Source organism: Lissotriton vulgaris, chromosome 2_1 (assembly GCF_964263255.1).
Source record: "Lissotriton vulgaris chromosome 2_1, aLisVul1.2, whole genome shotgun sequence".
NCBI lineage: Eukaryota > Metazoa > Chordata > Amphibia > Caudata > Salamandridae > Lissotriton > Lissotriton vulgaris.
In genome coordinates, this window is record NC_141687.1 from 452,126,352 (window position 1) to 452,147,787 (window position 21,436).

Genomic DNA, 21,436 nt, shown 5'->3' on the forward strand with positions numbered 1-21,436 from the left:
AGCAGAAACCACAGCGCCCCTGACCCAACGAGACAAGGTGGACAAAGAAGCCCCAGCCCTGAGAGGCCATAGGTGACAAAAAGGGAATCAACTTTATGGAAACCAGCCGTATGCTCCAAGTAGATGCGGAGAGCCCTCAGCACATCCAACGAATGGAGGAGCACCTCCTCAGGAGAGGCAGGAGCCGGAAAAAACACTGGGAGAACAATATCCTCCTGACAGTGAAAGGAAGACACCACCTTAGGAAGAAAGAACTGACTCGGACGGAGAATGACCTTATCATCGCAAAACCGCAAGAAGGGGGGGAAGCCATCAGCGCCCCAATCTCACCAACCCTCTGCCTGGAAGTAATGGCCACCAGGAAAATAACCTTAGCAGAAAGGAATTTCAGGGCCACGGAGTCCAAAGGCTCGAAAGGAGGACCCGTCAAAGCACGGAGAACCAAGGTAAGATCCCAAGGAGGTACAGGAGAACGAGAAACAGGACGCTGAAGCAAGAAACTCCGCAGAAGGCGAGCCACCAACGGGGAGACAGAGGAAACAGAAAAACCCCGGAAAGCAAGAATGGCAGCCCACTGGGCCCGTAGGGAAGAAACCGCAACCCCCAAGATGAAACCATCCTGCAAGAAGTCCAAAACCTTCACGGCCTCACAGGAGGCAGAAGAGAGACCCCTCACAAGACACCAGGAGGAGAAATTCTTCCAGTGGCGGTCCTACGACTTCATGGTGGAAGGACGTTGAGAAAGCTGGAGACAACGGGCAACCTCAACCGAGCAACCCAGACCCAGTAAACTCAACCTCTCAAGTGCCAAACCCCCAGCCGGAGGCGACGCAGGGAGGCAACCCCGAGAAGAGGAGCTCGCAGCGGGGAGGGAGACAGGGGAAACCTCCAATGAGGGCAAACAGAAAAGGTCAGCAGAAGGGGGAACCAAGACTGCCGAGACCATTCCGGAACCTCCGCCTGATCCCAACGAATCTTCCGGAGGACCCTCGGAATTAAGGCAAACGGAGGGAAGGCAAACAGCAGACCCCTCGACCAAGGAATCGAGAAAGCATCGGTAGCCCAGGCCAATGGAGAGGGAACTATGCTGCAAAACTGAGGAAGAAGGGCGGACTCCTCCGAGGCAAACAGATCCAGCCAAGGAAGGCGGAACCGGAGGACAATCAGGTCGAACAGATCCGGGGACAGACAAAGGGACACCGAGGAGGGGAACACCCTGCTCAAAGAATCCACAGGCCCATTCTCCTTCCCCAGAAGATAGACTGCCGTCAGAGACAAGCGACTCGACTCGGCCCAAAGGCCGATCTTCCGGGACAGGAGAAACAGAGCACGACACATGCCCCCCTGGTGATTCACATAAGAACGAACCACCTGATTGTCCGTCTGCACAGAGACCGCCTGACCCCGAAGGAGAGGAGCAAACCAAAGAAGAGCCAACCAAACCGCCCTCAACTCCTTCCAGTTCGAGGACTGAAGGGACTCGAAACTGGACCACCGACCCTGAGCCTTGGAGGCACCCAGAACAGCACCCCACCCCAAAGCACTGGCATCCGTGGACAACACGACCACAGACTGAGGAGGAAGGAGATCGAACCCCCGGGAAAGAGAGAGAGGGGACAACCACCACTGGAGATCCGCCCGAATCCCTGGAGTGACCGGGATCAGAGTCTCGTAGTCCCAGGAGGCAGGATCCCAGTGTGACAGGACATGATGCAACAGGTGGTACAGATGGAGCCTGGACCAAGGAAGGAGATGTAGAGTGGAAGCCATCTTCCACTGACTCCGCAAACAGAGACGGGCAGACACCCGGGATTGGGACAGAAGCCAGGAAAGGTGACGAAATAAAGTCAACTGGCGCTCCTGCAATAGAAAAACCATGTCCATGTATATGCGGAAGAGAGCCCCCCGGAACTTCAGGGATTGGGAGGGCACCAGGGAGGATTTCCTGTGGTTGATAAGAACCCAAAGGAACCCAGCAGAAGACACACCTGGTCCTCATCCGACAGAGCCTGTGAAAAACAAGGAGAGACAATCAACCAGTCATCCAGATACGGAAACACCAGTAGCCCCCTTGAATGAAGGATACCCACCAGAGGTGCCAAGAGCTTGGTGAACACTCTGGGCGCCGAGGAAAGGCCAAAAGGGAGCACCCGGAACTGATAGTGCTGGCCCCCCACTGCAAATCGGAGAAAACGCTGGTCTTCCGGGTGGACAGGAACGTGCAAATATGCATCCATCAGATCCAGGGACTCAAGGAAGCCCCCTGGCAGGACCAGAGGCAGGATGGACTGGAGCATCACCATCTTGAACGGACGGTGGACAACGAAGCGATTGACCCGCTTCAGATCCAAAACAGGACGAAGATCCTAAGTGTCTTTCTTTGAGACAAGAAAGAGGATTGAATAGCAACCCCTGCCCCTCTCCAGAGGAGGAACCTCCACAATAGCCCTCTTCTCCAACAGGAGCCGCACACCTGTCAACAAAGCATCCCTGCGCAGAGGGAGACGGGCAGGGGAGTCCTAACAAAACCCGGAGGAGGAGAAGATGAAAACTCGATCCGGCAACCTTCCAAAACAGTCTGAACCGCCCAGGCTTCCGGAACCGACAACCACTGGGCATGGAAGGACTGGAGGCGATCACCAACTGGCAAAGGCAGACAGTTATTGAGAAGAGGAGGAAGCAGAGGTGGCAACAACGGCAGCGGCCCGGGCTTGGTACTTCCAGGGGCCCCCTGGCCTCGACCCCTGCCACGTAAGGGCTGAGAAGCACCACGAGCAGGAGGCCCAAAAGCTCGACGGTAACCAAATCCACGACCCCAAGAAGGAGGGCGGAGCGTAGCCACCAGCTTGCAGTTCTCAGCAGACTGCTTGACCATACCCTCCAGCTGAGGACCGAACACCTTGGAACCTGCAAAGGGCAACTTAAGGAGGACCGACTTCTGGGAATGCATCCAAATATGACGACGGGCAGCGATGGAAGCACCAGAAGCAGCCGCCGCCGCCACCAAATTGTCAAAGGAAAATCCAACAGGTACCGAACCTGTTGCTCCATCAAAGACAAAAGAGGCGTGGCATCCTTTCCGTCTTGCAGCAGAACTGACAGGGACTGGAAATCCTTAAGGAGCGACTGAACCATACAGTTCGAATAGGCAGTCGCACGGATAGAAAAATTGGAAGCAGCATAAGAATGCTTCACAGCCCCCTCAACACGCTTATCCACAGCGTCCGCAGGAAGGGCGTCCTCAGGAACGACCAAACCCTGAGAAGAGAGGCCAGCCATCAGATTATCAACCTTCACAGACTGAGGGAACTCAGCAGCAAAACCCTCCAGAGGGTAACGCCGAGACAGGAAACTAGGAAAAGCAGACTTGTCCACCTCCTGCCATTCGTGAGACAACACCTTGCGTATTGCCCCGTGCAAAGGCAAAGAGTCCGGAGCAGGCTGAACATATTGCGTGAAGAAGTCATCCACCAAAACATCAGTGGCAGGCGGAGAGAACCCCAAATTGGATCTAACATGTGCGAACAGTTCTGTGAGCTCAGCACCCTGAACAAAACGACCACGCACACCCCCAACTCATCCTCAGGGTCAGCCTGTGGATCCACAGAAACACGAGGCCTCTTGGGAGGAGGCCCAGCCGCATCCCTAGCCAGGAAAGCAGCAGCCACAGCCTCACTGACAAGGAGGCGCAGGACATCCAGAGGGGCCGCAGAAGGTGAAGCCTCAGAATCCATCTCAGAAGCACAAGTCCAAAAAACGCCCAAACAGGCTCAAACAAGGACAAAAAACCACATAAAAGGACCCATATATAGGTCGAGGACCCAAACACCTGTGGCAGGAAAATTAATTGGCCGGCATAAAAGGCCCAGCCAGCATCCAACACGCCCCCTAAATGCACAAACCACCGGAGTGTTACAACACTAACTCCATAAAAGCCCCCGCCCGCTAAAGCAGGGTGAAAAAGGACCGGAGGAAACCCAGGAACGGCCGCTGGAGCAGGCCAACCAAAGGCCGGTGAGTGTAATGAGCAAAAACGGCCGCTAACGCGAGCCGCATGTGCAACTGCAGCCCAAAACAGAGACGCCCGCTAACGCGAGCCGCGTGCAAGATAACAGTGCCAATTTATAAGGCATCGCGGGGAAATTGGCAGCGCGAGAACCAAGGCGGCGGCTTAAGCACGCCGCTGCACCTAAGAAGGAAACAGCAGGGAACTTACCAGGAACACCGGCAGCCCCCGAACAGCACAGCCAGGAAACGCGGTTGTAGATCGAAGAAAAAAAAGAACAGGATGATTATTGGATCCACTTCCCCCTTTATAGTCACATGATGGTGACATCATCCTAGGGGGAAGTGCAAACAGCTTCGCTAGGTAGGGGTTTCTGTAGAGCAGACTAGCTGCTCACTTGTCAGGAATGGGACGGGGAGACAGGATGAGGAGGTAATGGGACACCAAGACGTGAGATTGTCTAACTACTAACACACGGTAAGAAATGGATCACATGGAGACTGAGGGATTTACTTTTTAATACTTCGGTTTTACAATGACAATTAACTACTGACCTCTCCAATTTAGGACTTCACCAATTAGTTAAGGGCATTACACATCAAGCTGGACATACCCTTGATGGTCTGTTCACTAATGATCCTGACATCTCTGTGCTGGACATTATTCCCATTACGTGGTCAGACCACAGGGCTATTATATTTCAGCAAAATATGCGGCCCGTACATTCTTCCCTTCCTAGACCCCGAACTAGGGTGGGGACGCGTGCTTGGAAAAACGCTGACATTCCTCAGATGCTAGATTCCCTTGCCTCCTCCCATCCTCAGGGAGGACACTCTTCAGTACTATCAGCTATAGAATTCCAAGACTGGATCCTAAGTGCCGCGGATCTAGTGGCCCCAGAGAAACTTATGAGACCTAATAGAGCATCTCCTTCGGCTGCCTGGTATAATGAAGATCTAAGACTTCACTGCCAACACTGTAGGAATCTAGAAAGGCGCTGGAGGAAAGCTTACTGTCCCTTAGCCAGACAAATTTATAAAGATGCCCTTATGATTTACAAAAAGGCGATTGTGGCTCGTAAAACGGTTTACTTTTCTGCACAAATTGAAACCGCTGCCAACTCTGCCAGAGAGCTCTTCTCTGTCGTCATGACTTTGTCCACCCCCCCCTCTAGCCCTGGGGTTGAGCCCTCACAGACCTTCTGTAATGATTTATCCACCTTCTTTACCACAAAGGTGGCAGATATATATGCTTCATTTGAAGGTGACATCAAAACTAAACATAGAGATGGTATTGTGAAAGAAGTACCGACTCATCATAATTATGACTCTTTTTCATGTTTTTCACCTGCTTCACATGACGACGTTATCACTCTCATCTCTTCCATTAAATCGGGTTCCCCTCTGGACCCCTGCCCTCCTTCTGTGATGCAAAAACTCACAGAAGTGATTTCACGCCCCCTAATGGAGATCTGCAATTCTGCATTTCAGACAGGCCAATTTCCTAGTATATGGAAGAAGGCTGTCATAAAACCCCTTCTGAAGAAACCCTCCCTAGACCCCACAGCCTTCGCCAGCTATAGACCCATTGCGTGTCTGCCCTTTCCCGCCAAAGTATGCGAATCCATGATGAATAGACAGCTTTCACAGTTCGTCGAGACCCACCAACTTCTCGATGAAACGCAGTTTGGTTTTAGGAAAGGGCATGGGACAGAGACCGCCCTGATAAAGGCCTCTGACGAGATCAGGGCGATTATGGATCAGGGAGGGGCGGCTGTCCTCATCCTTTTGGATTTGTCAGCGGCCTTTGACACGGTCGACCATGCCACTCTAGTCGACCGTGTCACAGCTCTGGGCATAAGCAGTCTGGCCAAGGATCTTATCTCATCCTTCCTGGCAGACCGTTCCCAGACAGTAAGGCTGGGAGATTTCTACTCCCCCATTTCTGCACTCCCCTGTGGAGTTCCACAAGGTTCCTCGCTAAGTCCCATGCTATTTAACATCTATGTAGCGGACTTAGCGAGGGTAATAAAGGCACACGGAGTACGGCTTACATCTTATGCAGATGATACCCAGCTGGTTCTGGGTATCCACAAGGACGGCTGCACTGTGGCAGCTAATTTCCAGAGAGCTATCCTGGAGGTCAGTATCTGGATGGCCTCGAATTGTCTCAGGCTTAACTCGGACAAGACCGAGGTTATGACCTTTGGAAAACTCTCTCCAGAATGGTCTTCCAGTTGGTGGCCGGAAAAGCTCGGCCATCCACCGGTTCCAGTGGAAAAAGCCAGAAACCTGAGAGTCATTTTTGACAGCAAGTTGGTTTTTAACCTCCATACAAACAAGGTTGTCTCCTCTTCATTCTTTATTCTGAAAAAGATAAAGAAGTTGCTGCCTTATCTCCCTCCCTCAGCTGGGAAGACTTTGGTCTCTACCTTAGTCTTCTCCAAAATGGACTACGGAAACGCTCTCTTCCTTCAGACCCAGAAGCGTGTCATAACAAAGCTGCAATCCATCCAGAATGCAGCCGCCAGGATTCTCCTGAGCATCCCTCGCCGTAATTCCACCACTCTTGCCATTCGTCAACTCCACTGGCTGAATTGCATATAAGGCAGTACACGGCATAGGACCCAGGTTCCTGACCGAATCTTTTCAGCCGTATACTCCTAGGCGGCAATTAAGATCGGCCAATACCAGCCTCCTCACTGTGCCACGTACAAGAACGGCAACCTGGGGAGATAGACGTTTCCTGGTGGCTGCCCCAAAACTTTGGAATCTTTTGCCACATTCCATCAAAACTGCCCCGAACCTGATGAGCTTCCGCAGGCTCTTGAAAACGTGGTTATTTAACCAGTAAGAGGATGACTGACCCTAGTAGCTCCAGAGCGCCGAGACACCCTAGGGTATTTGTTGCGCTATAAAAATCACGTAAATAAATAAATAAATGAGGTCACAGTGCACTTACACGCTTCGTGCGTTTCACTCCGGCACTCCCGTTCACCCTCCATGAGTCGGGTAACCATCAAATAAGCCGTTAGGTTCCCCACACTCTTTTTAAGATGCTATGAGCACCGTTACAACTTGCGGTCCTCCGTAGACACGGGACAGTAAGGCGTAAGACCATTTAGTCATCACCACATGGCAAGAATCGGACCATATTGAGACTGTGGGATTCTATTGTTTTACGATACTGATACATTTTTGTGCGTCTTTCGTTCCGATATTCCGATTCATCCCCCTTGATTTCACGAATACCCGCACCTAACAGCCAGGTCACCGTCGATAAGCTCATAGACTTAGTTTACTTTGCAGTCAATTTGGGTTGATCTTTCACGTTTTCTGTTCGCGTTTTAAACCTCTCACACCAAAACGCTTTTGCACTGTTTATGCTTATTCGTGGCGTCTAATACTCTCTTGTATTTTATTACAGTTCATTTTACTTCACAGATTAAAGGTTCCCCTGATGAAGTGCTGAGTCCCGAAATGCATAGGGAACTATAACCTATAAATAAATATTTTTGGATTCTACATTGGATTGTTTCAACGTACCGATAATGAAATTGGAACAATTAGTACAGATACACAACCCATGTTGATGAAACCATTGTGATGTAACAAGGTAGAAAAATGTAATCATGAGAAACTTGGACCGAGAAGTCTACTGAGTCATTTAATTTCTTAAGACAAAAATTGGGGACAAGGTCCCGAAAGGTGTGCCAGTTGGGGACACTGTTATTAATTTAACAGCGCCACGTCATATGAATGCCATAGTTCACACACACTGCCTCTCAACCTTCACATCAGTGTGAACAGCCCCATAATTTGTGTCCTGTGTAAATGTACTGTACTTCCTTCTGGAGAGCATAGTTTAACTTGACCCTCAACCACCATATGGCTACTCAAAAAAAGACTACCGTCTAGAATGGAGAGCTGATTACAGTGATTTAGCCAGAATGTTGTCAAGCTTGGGCTATGCAGCATCTTTATTGCTGGTCTCTAGAACTTCAGGAGCTAATGTGTATGTATAATTCCTGGGTCTTTCTAGCACATATCACGGTGTAAGGAAAATAAATATATTAATTTAATCTTAACTTAAGGCTTTGGAATTTGGCTAGACCCCAAAATCTCTAATGAGAATCTTCCATATCAGTTCATGGATTCACAAATAAATTCTACTATAATACATCTATTTTCCATCTAGCTGTATAATAATTCTTCACAAAATCATATTTATCTACAAACAATATATTCATTCACTGACATCCATACAAATGTTTAAGATGTGTGTGTCCAAGAACAGAGCTTTCACGCAAGATTGCTCCATTTATGCATATCAGTGCATTTGTTTACTGGACTAATCAACACAAATGCATTAGAAGGAAGCTGATCTTATTTTCTGAACCATAAAATTATCATTTGGGCAAATAGATGACAATATAACCATAGACTTTTTGTCACAGGTCTTCCTCATATTCCTTGATTACCAATGAAGATTTCATAGGATAAGGTGTTGTACTTCAGCTTCTGCAAATGGTCAGATTGAGAGAACATATTTACGGAATGCTATCCAATTAAGCTAGCTATGACTTCTGCTGACACATTCTGTGAATCCCAGAATATGTATTTTATTTGTTTATTTGCATTTTTTTGTGCTTGTTTTTGTAGTGATCATAGTGTCGGTACCATCAAGTGACTGAACTCCTTTCTAGACAAAGTTGGGCACGGCAATTAGTACATAATGAATATGTTCTTACCAGAATGATTGCATTCCTATGGTTGTAGATTGTAGACACCTAATAAATGAATCAGGGATTGTTCTTGGTGATGTGAACTTTATCTGAGCAAATCTTTCTTTGCTAAAATATTTATTTTTTGAGTGCTGTACAGTGTACAGCGCTAAAGGGAGCAGGCGGACAGGCAGAGTAATGGGAAGAGAAATTCTGATTGTGAGAGTAGGTCTTCTCTGACTAAAAAGAATATGCAGGAAGTGGCCCTGCAGTCCTTCTGAAACAAAGAAAAATAAACCGTCAATATCAGACATGGTTGCCTTTGAAATGTTGATTGACATAACTGTCTCCTTTGGATCCAACGGAAAACTGTATTCTAGTCGAGTGCTTACATTGTCATTCACACATTGTTATTTTCCACATTCCAGCTGCTCTGTAAAAGCACAGAGACCCATGACCACATCATAATCATACCACCTTTCACCAAACTCATGCTACTACTCTTTTCCACCTACATCTAACCAGATTCCCGTTTTTTCTAATGTTTCTTTGTATTTGTTTTATTTGAGAACTCTGTCATCCCGTCTTAATGTTCTTATGTTAAATGCATGCTGTTACACTGATTCTTATCTTATGCTGTCACTTGCACAGTGCTCTACTATCTTCCAGAGTTAAGCTCAGCACTAGAAAAACTTTCTCATAATAAAAATGATAACAGAAATAACTGTTGTCTTGGAATAGCATTCGATGGACAATAGAGAGTGATGACAGCATGAACAACAATAACGACCACTGGGCTTTTCAAAGTGAGACAAATAAACAGCCCCTCCACATACAATATATATCAATCACAGCCGGCAAGGATCATAAATGAAAGGCTGCACAGGCCATGGAAGTTGACTTCTCAGGCTTCTTTTGTTACCGGGCTCATGGCGCAGACTCTGTTGTACACATTCTGGCTCACCACGGCGTCTCCGCCTCAGTGCTTCCACCATAGGTTGATTATATTATGTTGTACATTGACTTGAGGAAAATTGGTTCATGATGGGCCACGTTCAGTTCACAAGAAAGAACGGCCAAAAGCATGCCTCAATATTATGTTTATTTTTTTGTGTTTGTATCATGACTTTTCATGTTGAATTCCCGTCCCCAAGTTAAACAAACAAAGACATGCTGGGTCCCTGGGCAACACAGAAAGGTGGTTGTTAACAAATGTTTAACAAACGCATATTACAATTTTTTATTTAAACAGACTCCAAAAACCCACATTGGCCTAGTCACAACGGTTTTTTGAAATATGCGAAAAGTACTACTTAGTACTCTTTTACGTAGTCTTACTCGTCATTGTGAACTGACCCCAAATCATCCCAAATGGGTCTAAAACGGCAGTATCAATAACAAATCATACAAATGGAAAGGACTGTAGCCTCTTAGGTTATAGGGAGTTGTAAAATTCACAAATGAGGTATGTAAAAGAGTACTCCTGTAGTATCACTTCTCATGCTCATAAATGCTTTCTGATTCTGACCCATAGTGTGTGTGTGTGTTTTACCAACCGAGCAAGTTGTGTATTCACATTCATACTACTGATAAACTATGCATGTGGAAAAGTTATATCTTTGATCGCCACTCTTTTTGCATATGTTAACTGTATAATAGGAAATATGTCATAATTGGTTATCCTTGCATTAAAGGAGATACAGCTACAGAGTCCATGGTCAGGGGCTTTATAACCTTAGGATACCCTGCAAAATGTCTCCTGTCAGCATGTTATTCTGTCTGTTCTGAGAGGTGTTCCCTGCCTCAGCCCACTCTGGTTTTTGTTTGAAAGAACAAGACGAATTTCCAGCATTGCACAAACTCCGGGTGGTTTTGGCGCCTGGTGTTTTAGGTGTATATCTTATTAAATCTTATACCGGTAATGGTTCTCTAAAGCCATCGTAGTGTTCAGCCCATCTGTTTCTAAACACAAATGGTTTAATGTTCAGTGCAAGACCACTGACTTTGGAATGACATGCACAAAGTGTTGGTTATTTATTTTTTGCATGAATGCTATTATGGTTCACCCTCCACCTATGTTTTCACGTGAAACATAATGTGTATTGTATAAACTGCGGTGTACTAATGTTGTGTATTCTTTTTTAGGCTGGCAGTGTGACTCCTAAATCACCGTCCACAGACGTTTTTGATATGGTTCCATTTTCTCAGGTTTCTCCTCAGCCATCAACACCTACACGCAACGGCACCCAGGCACCTCCACTCCCCAGCAGAGCCGCAGAGATCCGTAAGTGCCGCCCCCTTCGGGCCAGTATGATTTCAACACACAAATATCACTGGGAACGCATTCGCTGGGATGGCTGTTGTGCTCTATTTGTTAGTACTCTTTGTAGCCTTAGTCCGCGCATGCTTCATCACAGTCCAAATTTCTTCGGCCCTTAGGACATGTAAGAGCCGGGAAATCCTGCTGCTCTTTAATAGTAAATACTATTTTTGCCCTGCCTTGTAATCACGTGATAACATTGCAACAGGGAACATTTTTAATTCTTTAAGCATCCAGACGCCTATGTTACCAGACATAGGCGTCTGGTAACCGCCAAAGCTGATGCTCTGACAATTCCGTCCAACACCCTGTCGCGTCCAACATTCCTGTACTTTCTTTCCACTTACTCAATTCCTTCTCAGTAGCCTCTTCTTGAATTGTTCTCACACTTTCTATTGTGTCCTCACACATTCCTCCCTCTCTGACCCATCTTGCAGGGCCCGCAACACACATGCGACTCGTAGCATCTCTCTCTGTTTCTTTCGCTACCTCATCTGCAAAAGCATTCCCGCGACCCAGATCATCAGTAATCTTCTTATGTGCACTACATTTGACTATTGCTATTTGCGTAGGCATTCGAGAAGGTCAGTCACCAACTGGCCATGCTGTATCTTAGTCCCATGGGAAGTAAAGAATCTTTCTCCTACCTCGCCGCCAAGACATGGAACTCCCTCCCCACCCACCTCCGCCTGACCCAGGACCCCCTCGCCTTCAGGAAGCAACTCAAGACCTGGTTGTTCGAGCAGTAGCAGATCCCCCCCCCCCAGCGCCTTGAGACCCTCTGGGCAAGTAGTGCGCTATATAAATACGATGATTGATTGATTGATTTTCCTTCCACAAACAACCGAAGCTATGAGCCACACCAAAGGCGTATTGGCTATCAGTGTAAACATTCACTCTTTTTCCCTTAGCCAACACATACGCTCTCATTAGGGCAATTAGTTCAGCTGCTTGGGCTGAATTCTGTGGAATGCGTGCTGTCTCCACTACTGTATACAAGGTGGTAGCAGCATAAGCTGCAGTCATCTCGCCATTTGGAAGTTTGAAACAAGACCCATCCACCCATAGGATCCCATCGGGGTCCACAAGTGGTGTGTCTTTTAGTCTATTCTGCCTTTCGTTTCCTCCTCTGTTCAAATAAAACAATCATGCTGTTCTTGAATGCCTTTCTCGTCCAGAATGGGCAACAATGTTGCTGGATTCAAAGTATTACACCACTTGATGTGTATATGGCTAGCCAAGAGCGTCAGCTCATATCCAGGCAAGCGAGCACTCGTGAGGTGTTGTGTTTTCGTTCTATTTAAAAGAGTATTTACTGCATGCGGTACCATAACAACAAGAGTGTTATCTAATACCAATCCAGCAGATTGACGAATTGAGATTGCTGCCGCTGCTGTAGCTCTGGGACAACTAGGCAATGGCTTGGCTACTGGATCCAACGTAGCCGAAAAATAGGCACATGGCCGTTGTTTGTCTCCAAATTGTTGTGTTAAAACTGACAATGCGCAACCCTCTCTTTCGTGAACGTAGAGTGTGAAAGGCTTACTGTAATCTGGAGTATCTAACACAGGGGCAGAACACAAGGCAGTATGTAAGTCAGAAAAACTTTTCTGACATTCATCAGTCCAAGGAAGAGGTTGAGGTGTATCTTTCAGAGTAAGGGCCAACAGAGGTTTAGCCAACAAAGAAAAATTCGGAATCCACTGTCTACAATAAGAGGTAATGCCCAGAAAGGCACGCACCTCCCTTTGTGTGGATGGCACAGACATTTGCGCAATTACTTGAATTCGATCTGGGGTCAATCGTCTTCCCTCCTTCGACAAGAGATGGCCTAAATAGGTAACCTCTTGGCGGCAATATTGCAACTTAGAGGGGGACACCTTGTGATGCAGGTTAGACAAATTACGTAACAGTGAAACAGTCACATCCTTACAAACATCTTCTGAATCAGCAGCAACTAACACATCATCCACATACTGAATAAGAGTTGCACCTGGGGGTAAAATGAAAGCGTCAACCTGAGATTTCAAAGCCTGACTGTAAATGGAGGGACTCTCACAATAGCCTTGAGGTGCACGTTTGAATCGAAAACTTCGGCCTCCGAGAGAGAAGCCAAAAATATCCCTACTTACTTCAGCAATAGGAATGCTAAAGAAAGCATTTTTGAGGTCAATAACCGAGAACCATGCCGCTGAAGCGGGTATCATAGTAAGCAAGGCAGTGATATCTGGGACAATAGGAAACTGGGGAACAACAATCATGTTGACCTCCCGAAGATCGATCACAAAACTTTAAACAGGAGGCTGAGAAGGATCAGTGCGTTTAAGAACAGGTAGAACAGGACTGTTGCCAACATTACCACCTTTCTGAACCAAGTCATAAATAATGGCCAACAAAGCTCGTTCACCATCATTGGAAATCTTATACTGGGGAATGCGTGGTAATTTAACATCAGGCTTAATGGTAACCACGTAAGGTGGAATCTGGAGCAAACCAACATCATTCGGACCCGTAGCCCAAAGCGTAGCAGGAAGAGACTGCAATTCAGGCGGGAATCGATCTTTAGATAAATACATAGGAGAAACCAATTTCTCACCCGAGGTAAGATGCACACCAGAAGGGGAACAATACAACGTTGCATGAAGATGTTTCAACAAATCCAAACCCAACAAGTTCTCTGTGCAACCAGTCATTAAAATAAGCAGAGCTTCCAGATCGTGAGGGCCAATTGAAAGAGGCAAAGAACAAGAAACCGGTTTAGCAACTGGGGCGCCAGAAAATCCTACAGAAACGTTCGTTAAGCCAGACAAAGGTGCCCCAGGGAGTTTGGAATGAATGATAGAACTTCTCATAGCACCAGTATCCAAATGAAATGGTCCTGCAATATCCAATGCAACAACTTCAACATAAGGCCCATTCTGATCCACTGGAACTGATACAACTCCCTTACTTTGTCCATGGCTGTCCTAACTAGAATGAAAATTCTGAACCTCACCCTCAACACAATAATCGTCATTGTAATATTGCGCAGACTGAGTATTCTGCTGATCAAAATAATTTAAAGAATTCTGAGGGCGAAAGGAACGCTGCCCTTGAGGCAACGCACCTCGCCCTCTACCTCTAGGTGCTGATTGAAAAACACCACGGCCTTGCGGCCCTGGGAATCCACCATTATGCTGCAATAAAACCGGACAGCTACTCTTAAAATGGCATTCCTCTTTACAATAGGCACATTGATTAGGACCAAGCAAAGCTCGCAGAACAAAAGGTTCAGGTTTCTGTAACAACCTCTGAAGCTGGGGAGGCTGTTGAAACTGGCGCTGGCCAGCACGAGGGGGATGAGCCTGTTGAAGAAGAACCTTCATTTTTAATTCCTTAGTCTTCTTCTTAACCTTATATTTCTCCTCTTTCTCCCTATTCTCATAATACTGAGCGGTGGCTAATATCTGTGCAGACGAAGAAACAGCCCATGAACTTTCGGAGTCTTTCAACTTATGCGATAATTCAGGAAGTAAATTAAATACAAATGTATCCACAAATAATCACTGTCCACCTTCAGTACTCATATCCTGACCACTGTGATCGATAAACGTCTCCTCAAAATGAGTAAAGAAATCAGAGACACTCTCATCTTTCTTCTGCTTACACGCAGCTAAGTTATCCCAGTTAACGAGTACGGCAGGCATCATCGTCTTCATTAAAGCGATGATTCTACCAGGCAATTGTGTAATCAAATCATCTGGCTTAGCACCACCCACTTTTGCTGCATCTGCAGCAGCAATAGCTGCCGAATTACCACCTAAAGCTTGATCATGGTCTTCCCTACGAATCCGGGCCCACAACGCTTGTGGAACCACATTCCCCATTAGCATGTCAATAACAGCCAAATTCATAATACACGCATCAACAGTCTGGGACAGCTCTTTATAATACCAAGCAGGATTTTACAAGGGTCCGGTAGAGACTGTTTGAGCCCCAAAACTTCAGATCGTTTCCAGGGAATATGTACCCATATATGCTGGAAATGAGCAGGGATAGCCTGAACAGCACCTGCCTGCGGAACCTCTTCTCTCCAGACTGGAGGAACTTCTCTCATAGAGTACTGTTTCACTTTCTGTCTAACTGCAGGATCAGATTCATGAATAGTCTGAGAGGAATATAAAGACCTGAAAGTGACACGTGTCTTTACAGCGTCCTCAACTTCGGAACCCACAATAAGTCCTTTCTCAAACCTATCCTGTATATCTAACAGACCCTGAGGAGTTAAATCCAAATCCATATCCTCCCATCCCTTGACAAGAGCGTCACACATGACATTGAAAACATATCTCTGCGTGGGCGCATTCCACTGGAGAAAGGTACTCAGAATATCAGATACACTATACAGCGGACCACTCATGATCCATTTATGAGCAAGAGAGTCCAATGCAACTCGTTCGGCAGAATCTGGAATTTGACTACGGGATTGCCTTCTAGAAAAAGCAGGAGTCCTATTAAAAGGCCCAAAGAGGGGGGTGAAAACATCGGAAACAGTATCAACCAACCGATTACGAGTCAGTGAAGAAGCAGACAGTAAAACTGGAGACGCTGTATTAAGCAACGGAAGAGTAGGACTAGCCGTCACAAGAGGGACCGAAGGTGAAGGAGACTGGGATGCAGAAGTTGGTGGCAAAGAAGGTGCAGGTAGCAATGCAGGAAGGGGCAATTGCGGAGGAGCCGGACCAGCTGGCTGAACAACAGGTTGCTGGGCAGGTGGCAACAATAAGGGTGCATTAGCACCTGGTACATAAGGCGGAGGTAATGTCAACAAATGGGACATCAAGAGATCTTCGTCAAGATCCTTACTCTGTGGAGAAGTAGGCAACACAGGGTAGCATCTATCTATTGCCATACGATGTTGTCTGTCTTGAACTTCAATCGCTCTATCAGTCTCATTGTCCTTAAACTGTTGGGCAGCCTGTATGATTGTCATATCTTTCGCTTTTCTATCTCTTTTTGCCTGCTTAATTTCTCTCTGTTTGGCTTCTTTATGCCTAAGGCGGAAAGAGTCAAACATTGCCGGCCGGGCTGTTCTCCTAAACAAAATTGTTTCTAAATTGTCTAATATATCAGGCTCAAAACTACCATTTTATGGCCACCGTAAAACACCATCTTTCTTCGTGTATCGATCCATGCCTCATTAAAGGCAATGGGACCAACACCATGTTTAGAATGGAGCTCATAAGTGGGAGTTCCAACCGGAGGAATCGGACATGAGTCCTCGAGGCGGGAATCCCTATTACAACCAAATCAACAAAACTTCCTAAATCTGCTAAAACCAGGCATCTTAAGTTCACTGGTCCGTTTACCAACTTCAAGGAGTGAAAACAAAGAACACAGTACAAATGTACTCACCCCTTTGCTTCGGCTATTGCAATGGTCGAATAACAAAATGCAAAAACAAAACAAAGAAGTGTGTGCTACCCACGAATACTTAACTAAGTGGTCTTCTCATGCCAATAGAGGTCCGTCTAATGCCTTGCGATACCAGTCATCACCAGAGGGTCCAAGGCAGGGCGGCAGTCAGGGCAGCAGTCGTCAGCAGCCGTCGGAAAGAAGTAGCCACGCTGCAAAAGACCTTCGGTCCACTTCGACATACAGGGGTCGCTTGACGTGGCTCGCGAATCCTCCTGAATTTTCTTGCGGGGCTTCTCACGACCCTCGGGCTGAACCGCTACCACTGAAGCCGCCCCTCGTTGGCCACCAGTTGGAGAACCGGGCCTTATGGGCCTGGCCGCACAGGGCATGCCTTAAATCCCCGAGTTCACCTGCCTTGTCGAACAGAGACACAAGACACTCTGTTGAGCGTGGAAAGCCAGATTTATTAGCTGCAGCCAAGCACAGTTGTCCTAGAACTACACACGAAATGTAAATTCTAAGGAGACTGCCACTTCAATCCGTGGTGCACAGTCTTTTATAGCAAACATATTTACAGAGTTTACTCCCTACACATACAAAATAAGCCAATAGGAAACGTTGGAAAACAAGCTATCAGGTGTCTCAAATACGCCCCTCTCTCAGACCCCGTGTGTTACCCCTCCCAACAAATTTATCAGTGATAGTAGCGACAATCCAATTTTCAGGTGGCAGGACGTATTTGTGTGCTTCAAAGGATAGTTGTGTAACAAGAGAATACAAGGAGAGAATAGCGAAGGCCAGTCGGATAAGATAATATAAGGAAAGAATAGGAGAAGGCAAATAGTCAGTCGAGACAGGGATCAATCAACCCAGACATGGATTAACAAGCTCGGCCAGACCCTGACATCGGTTTCGTAAACAAGGGCAGGCGGTTACTCTTTAACAGAAGAGACACGTAGCAGCTGATAAAAGCAAAAACATTCCGTTCGCCGTGCTGCCTGAGTGAGGGCAACAAAAAAAGGCGATGAGACACAAAATGGCGGCTAAATACGGGACAAAGTCAGAAATCGAAGAACCTCAGCACCATACATTAGGTGAGCTGGTTGTGATGAGGGGTTCAAAGCAAAAAAAGTATGAAGGAAAACTAATTCCAGGGTGCGCAATAGACTTTATAAGAGAGCCCCTGGACCATGATTAAAAGCCAAGCTATAACAGGAAGGGATTAAACGTGTCATAGAGTGGAGAGTAGGTCGACTTGTTTCAGCCTGTTTTCCTCATAAGAGGTGTGACTGCTTTCTAAGGATCTTATGAATGCTACTGTGGAGTCCTCACTGACCTTGTCAGTATGATTTGCTCCCCCACTGCATAGCTCCAACTCGTAGCTGTATGCACTCCTGGTTTAGTGTTCGAGGCCCTCCTCCACCCGCAGGCTCATTCCCGCACCTCATCCCTGGTGGCCCAGTGGTGAGCCTGTCTCTTGTTTCTGTTATGCTGGTTTTTTTCATAGCCTTTTTCCTTCTTTTGATTTGCTGTTTTCATTTTCTGTTCTGTTTTTATTCTCTGTTCTCTCGTAAAGCCTTTTTTCTGTCTGTTAATTTTGCCCTGGTTCCCTTTTTACCATTTCTTTCCATGTCCCCCTCCCCCCTCTCGCCACTGCTTGCTCCCCGCGGCACACCCCCAACACTTCCGAATGGTGGCCGCGCCGCAAGTATGCCAAAGGCAAGCCATTCTGCGCCTGTCCATGCCTGGACCACACTGAGCACCACGGACCCTGGTCACTGTGTCTTCCACAGCTACAACACCAGCACCCTTCACACACTAAATAGCAGAAGTTCCACCGCCTGCCACCTTGTGTCACCTTGTGTCACTGAAGTACACCAACGGCCCATTCATCTGCCACAACTGCCTCACACCAGACCCACCGACTGCACGGCCCACAAGAACAGGACAGGAACCACCTCAGGACCCAACCACCTCAGCTGCATCCTACTCAACACCTGCTCCCTCAACAGCCATGCCGTGAAGATCTGGGACCTGCTCGACTCCATCTCCGCCAACGTCTCCTTGTTCACGGAAAACTGGATGAACCTCACCTCTGCCCCTGACATCTCAACTGCCATCCCTGACGGCTAGAAAATCATTCACAAGGACAGCGGCAACCAGCCGGCAGTAGGCATCGCCATCGTACACAAAAACACCCTCTGTCTTACAACTAGCTCTGACAACCACTCACCCGACATGGAATAACTCCACTTCCAAATTTAGACTGACACAAAAGCCACCTTCCATGGCATCCTTGTCTACAGACCTACTGTACTACTGGACCCCGCCCCCCTTAAATGAAACCATAGCCATAGCCATAGCCGACTCTATCGCTCACCACGCCTATGCCTTCCATCTGGACAACCTCGATGACCACAGCACATCTGCCCTACTAGAGAACTTTGCCACCATGGGACTGAAACAACTGGTCTCATCCCAAACCCACTCATCAGGCCACACACTAGACCCCATCTTCTCCATAGGCAACAACATCTCCGTCAGTCACACTTCAATGTTATATTGGACAGACCACCACTGCGTCCAGTTCTTCTTCATCAATCCCACCCAGCACCACCATGCCCACCACGACCTGTACAGAAACTGAAACAAGATCTATGAAGACCAACTCACCACCTCCCTAAGCAAAACCCAACCTCCTACCTCCGCTAACACCTCAGCACACAACCTCCACTGAACGATTTATGACTGCACCAACACACTGCCCCCCCCTTAAGGAATCCCTCTGGTAAGCTGCCCCCAAAAAAGCCTGCTGGTTCTCCCCCACCCTCCAGGAGTCCAGGCATGCCTGCAGACAGCTCAAAAGTAGATGGAGAAGCACTTCATCAGAACTGCCAAGAAAAATGGCAATGCACACAACAGCAGAGAACTCTTCACCGTGATCAAAGGATTAGCTAAACCCTGCATGGAAATCACAGACATCCCCCTCTCCCAAGATCTCAGTGACAACCTCGCCACCTTTTTCCACCACAAGATCTTAGATACCTACTGCAGCTTCACAATTATTGACCTCAACCACAACCACCGAACCCGAATGTCCAGATCATAGCCAACACTGCTCAACTGGACCACCCTCACCGCTGAAGACACCCTAAATATTATGAAGACCATCCATTATGTGGCCCCCTCAGACCCATGGCCTACCACATTTTCAACCGAGCATCTGCCACCATCTCCTAAATTCTGCCACACCATCAACTGCTCCATCAAATCTGCCACCTTCCTGAAGATTGGAAACAAACAGAGACCAACCTCTGCAGAAGAAACCCTCTGCCGACATGTCGGACCTCAAGAACTAGCAACCCATCTCTCTACTTCCCTTCCCAGCCAAAGTCATCAAAAAGTCCTTCAATGCCCAACTCACAGAATTCATCAAAACAAACCACACCCTGGACCCTTCCCAATCTGGCTTCAGGAACAATCACAGCACTGAGATAGCACTCCTCGATGCAACTTATGACATCTGCGCACTCCCATACCATGTGAAACCGTAGCCCTCATCCTGCTGCACATCTCTGCCGTCTCCCACCACATCGTCTGCACAATGCTGGCATCCATGGCAAAGAGCTAGATTGGATCCACTCCTTTCTCACTGGTCAAGCTCAGAGAGTCAGACTCCCACCATTCTCCTCAAATCCTACATCCGTTGAGGAGTCACCGAGGGCTCTTCCCTGAGCCCCACCCTGTTCAACATCTACATGGCCTCACATGCAGCCATCATCAGAAACCACGGACTCAACTTGTTCTCCTATACCAAAAACACACAGCTGATTATTTTCCTCACCAATAAACTTACCACCACTAAGAACAACTTTCACGATGAGATGAGAGCTGTAGCCACCTGGTTAAGAAAGCTACCTCAAACTCAACTCCGACAAAACCGATGTCATCATCCTGGGCTCCTTTGACACAGACAAGTAGAGAGGAGCCTTTTTTAGAGGAGGGCCGGCAAGAAAAAGAAGCCCCAGGAGAGGCAAAGGGAAAAGAAAAGGAACCACCAATTACCAGGAGTGTAGCGGCAGAGAAGAAGAAGGACAAACCCAAGAAAACCACGACTTAAACAACTTAGTCATTAACATTTCCAACACCAAACTAGATCACATAACTATTGAAACATTGCAAAAAGGAATGTCCTTTGTCCCTACCACTGAAACAAACAGATTGGAGCTGGAGGTCAACCTCTATAAACTCATGAGGAAACTACGTCTCAGGCATTTTTTTGATAACGTTGTAACAGAAAGCAGTGATGCTAAAGAAGACCAACTGCTGGGATTGACACCACATAGCACTTATGAGGCACCCGTGTCACATAAAACGTTGGACACATTTGAGAACTTGGTCAAAGCGGAGTTATCAAAATTGAGCTTTAAGAGAAAATCAAGACAGCACAATTTAACACAAAAACAGATTGATGCACTCCGGAAAATCGCAAATAGCAGAAAGCTGACAAGGGAGGAGCCATAGTTGTCATGAATGTTTCTTATTATGAACAAGAAGTGGAAAAACATCTAGGGGACAAACAAGTATATTTGCTTTTGGATCATAATCCTACTGAGCAATTTGCGAAGATTTTGAAGGACATTATCAATAAAGCTTTCGGTGATGGGATAATAAATGAAAAAACTAAAAGATTTTTGATCACAAACTACCCCAGGAGTCCGGCAATATACATGTTGCCGAAGATACATAAAGACTTGGTTCACCCTTCTTTTCGACCCATTGTATCAACAGTTGGGAGTATACATCAACCCATGGGTCAACTATTGGATAGACACTTGCAGGCAAATGTGATGAGGATGAAGACATTTGTAAAGGACACGACCCATTTTTTGGAAAGTCTAGGAAGGGTCCAATTGGAAGAAAATGAACAAATTACGTTATGTAGCATGGATGTTAAATCTTTATATACGTCCATCCCCCACCAAGATGG

General features: G+C 46.9%; 1 protein-coding gene across 5 annotated transcripts in view; it reads left to right on the forward strand.

Moving 5' to 3' along the window:
- The window catches only part of GULP1 (GULP PTB domain containing engulfment adaptor 1), a 2,138,858-nt gene that overhangs the window by 2,010,587 nt on the left and 106,835 nt on the right, over nucleotides 1–21,436 (forward strand). For all 5 annotated transcript variants that reach the window (XM_086955346.1, XM_086955349.1, XM_086955345.1 and 2 more), the window contains one exon: nucleotides 10,875–11,013. In XM_086955346.1, coding sequence (XP_086811472.1) covers nucleotides 10,875–11,013 — 139 coding nt within the window. The remainder of the gene's footprint in view (nucleotides 1–10,874; nucleotides 11,014–21,436) is intronic.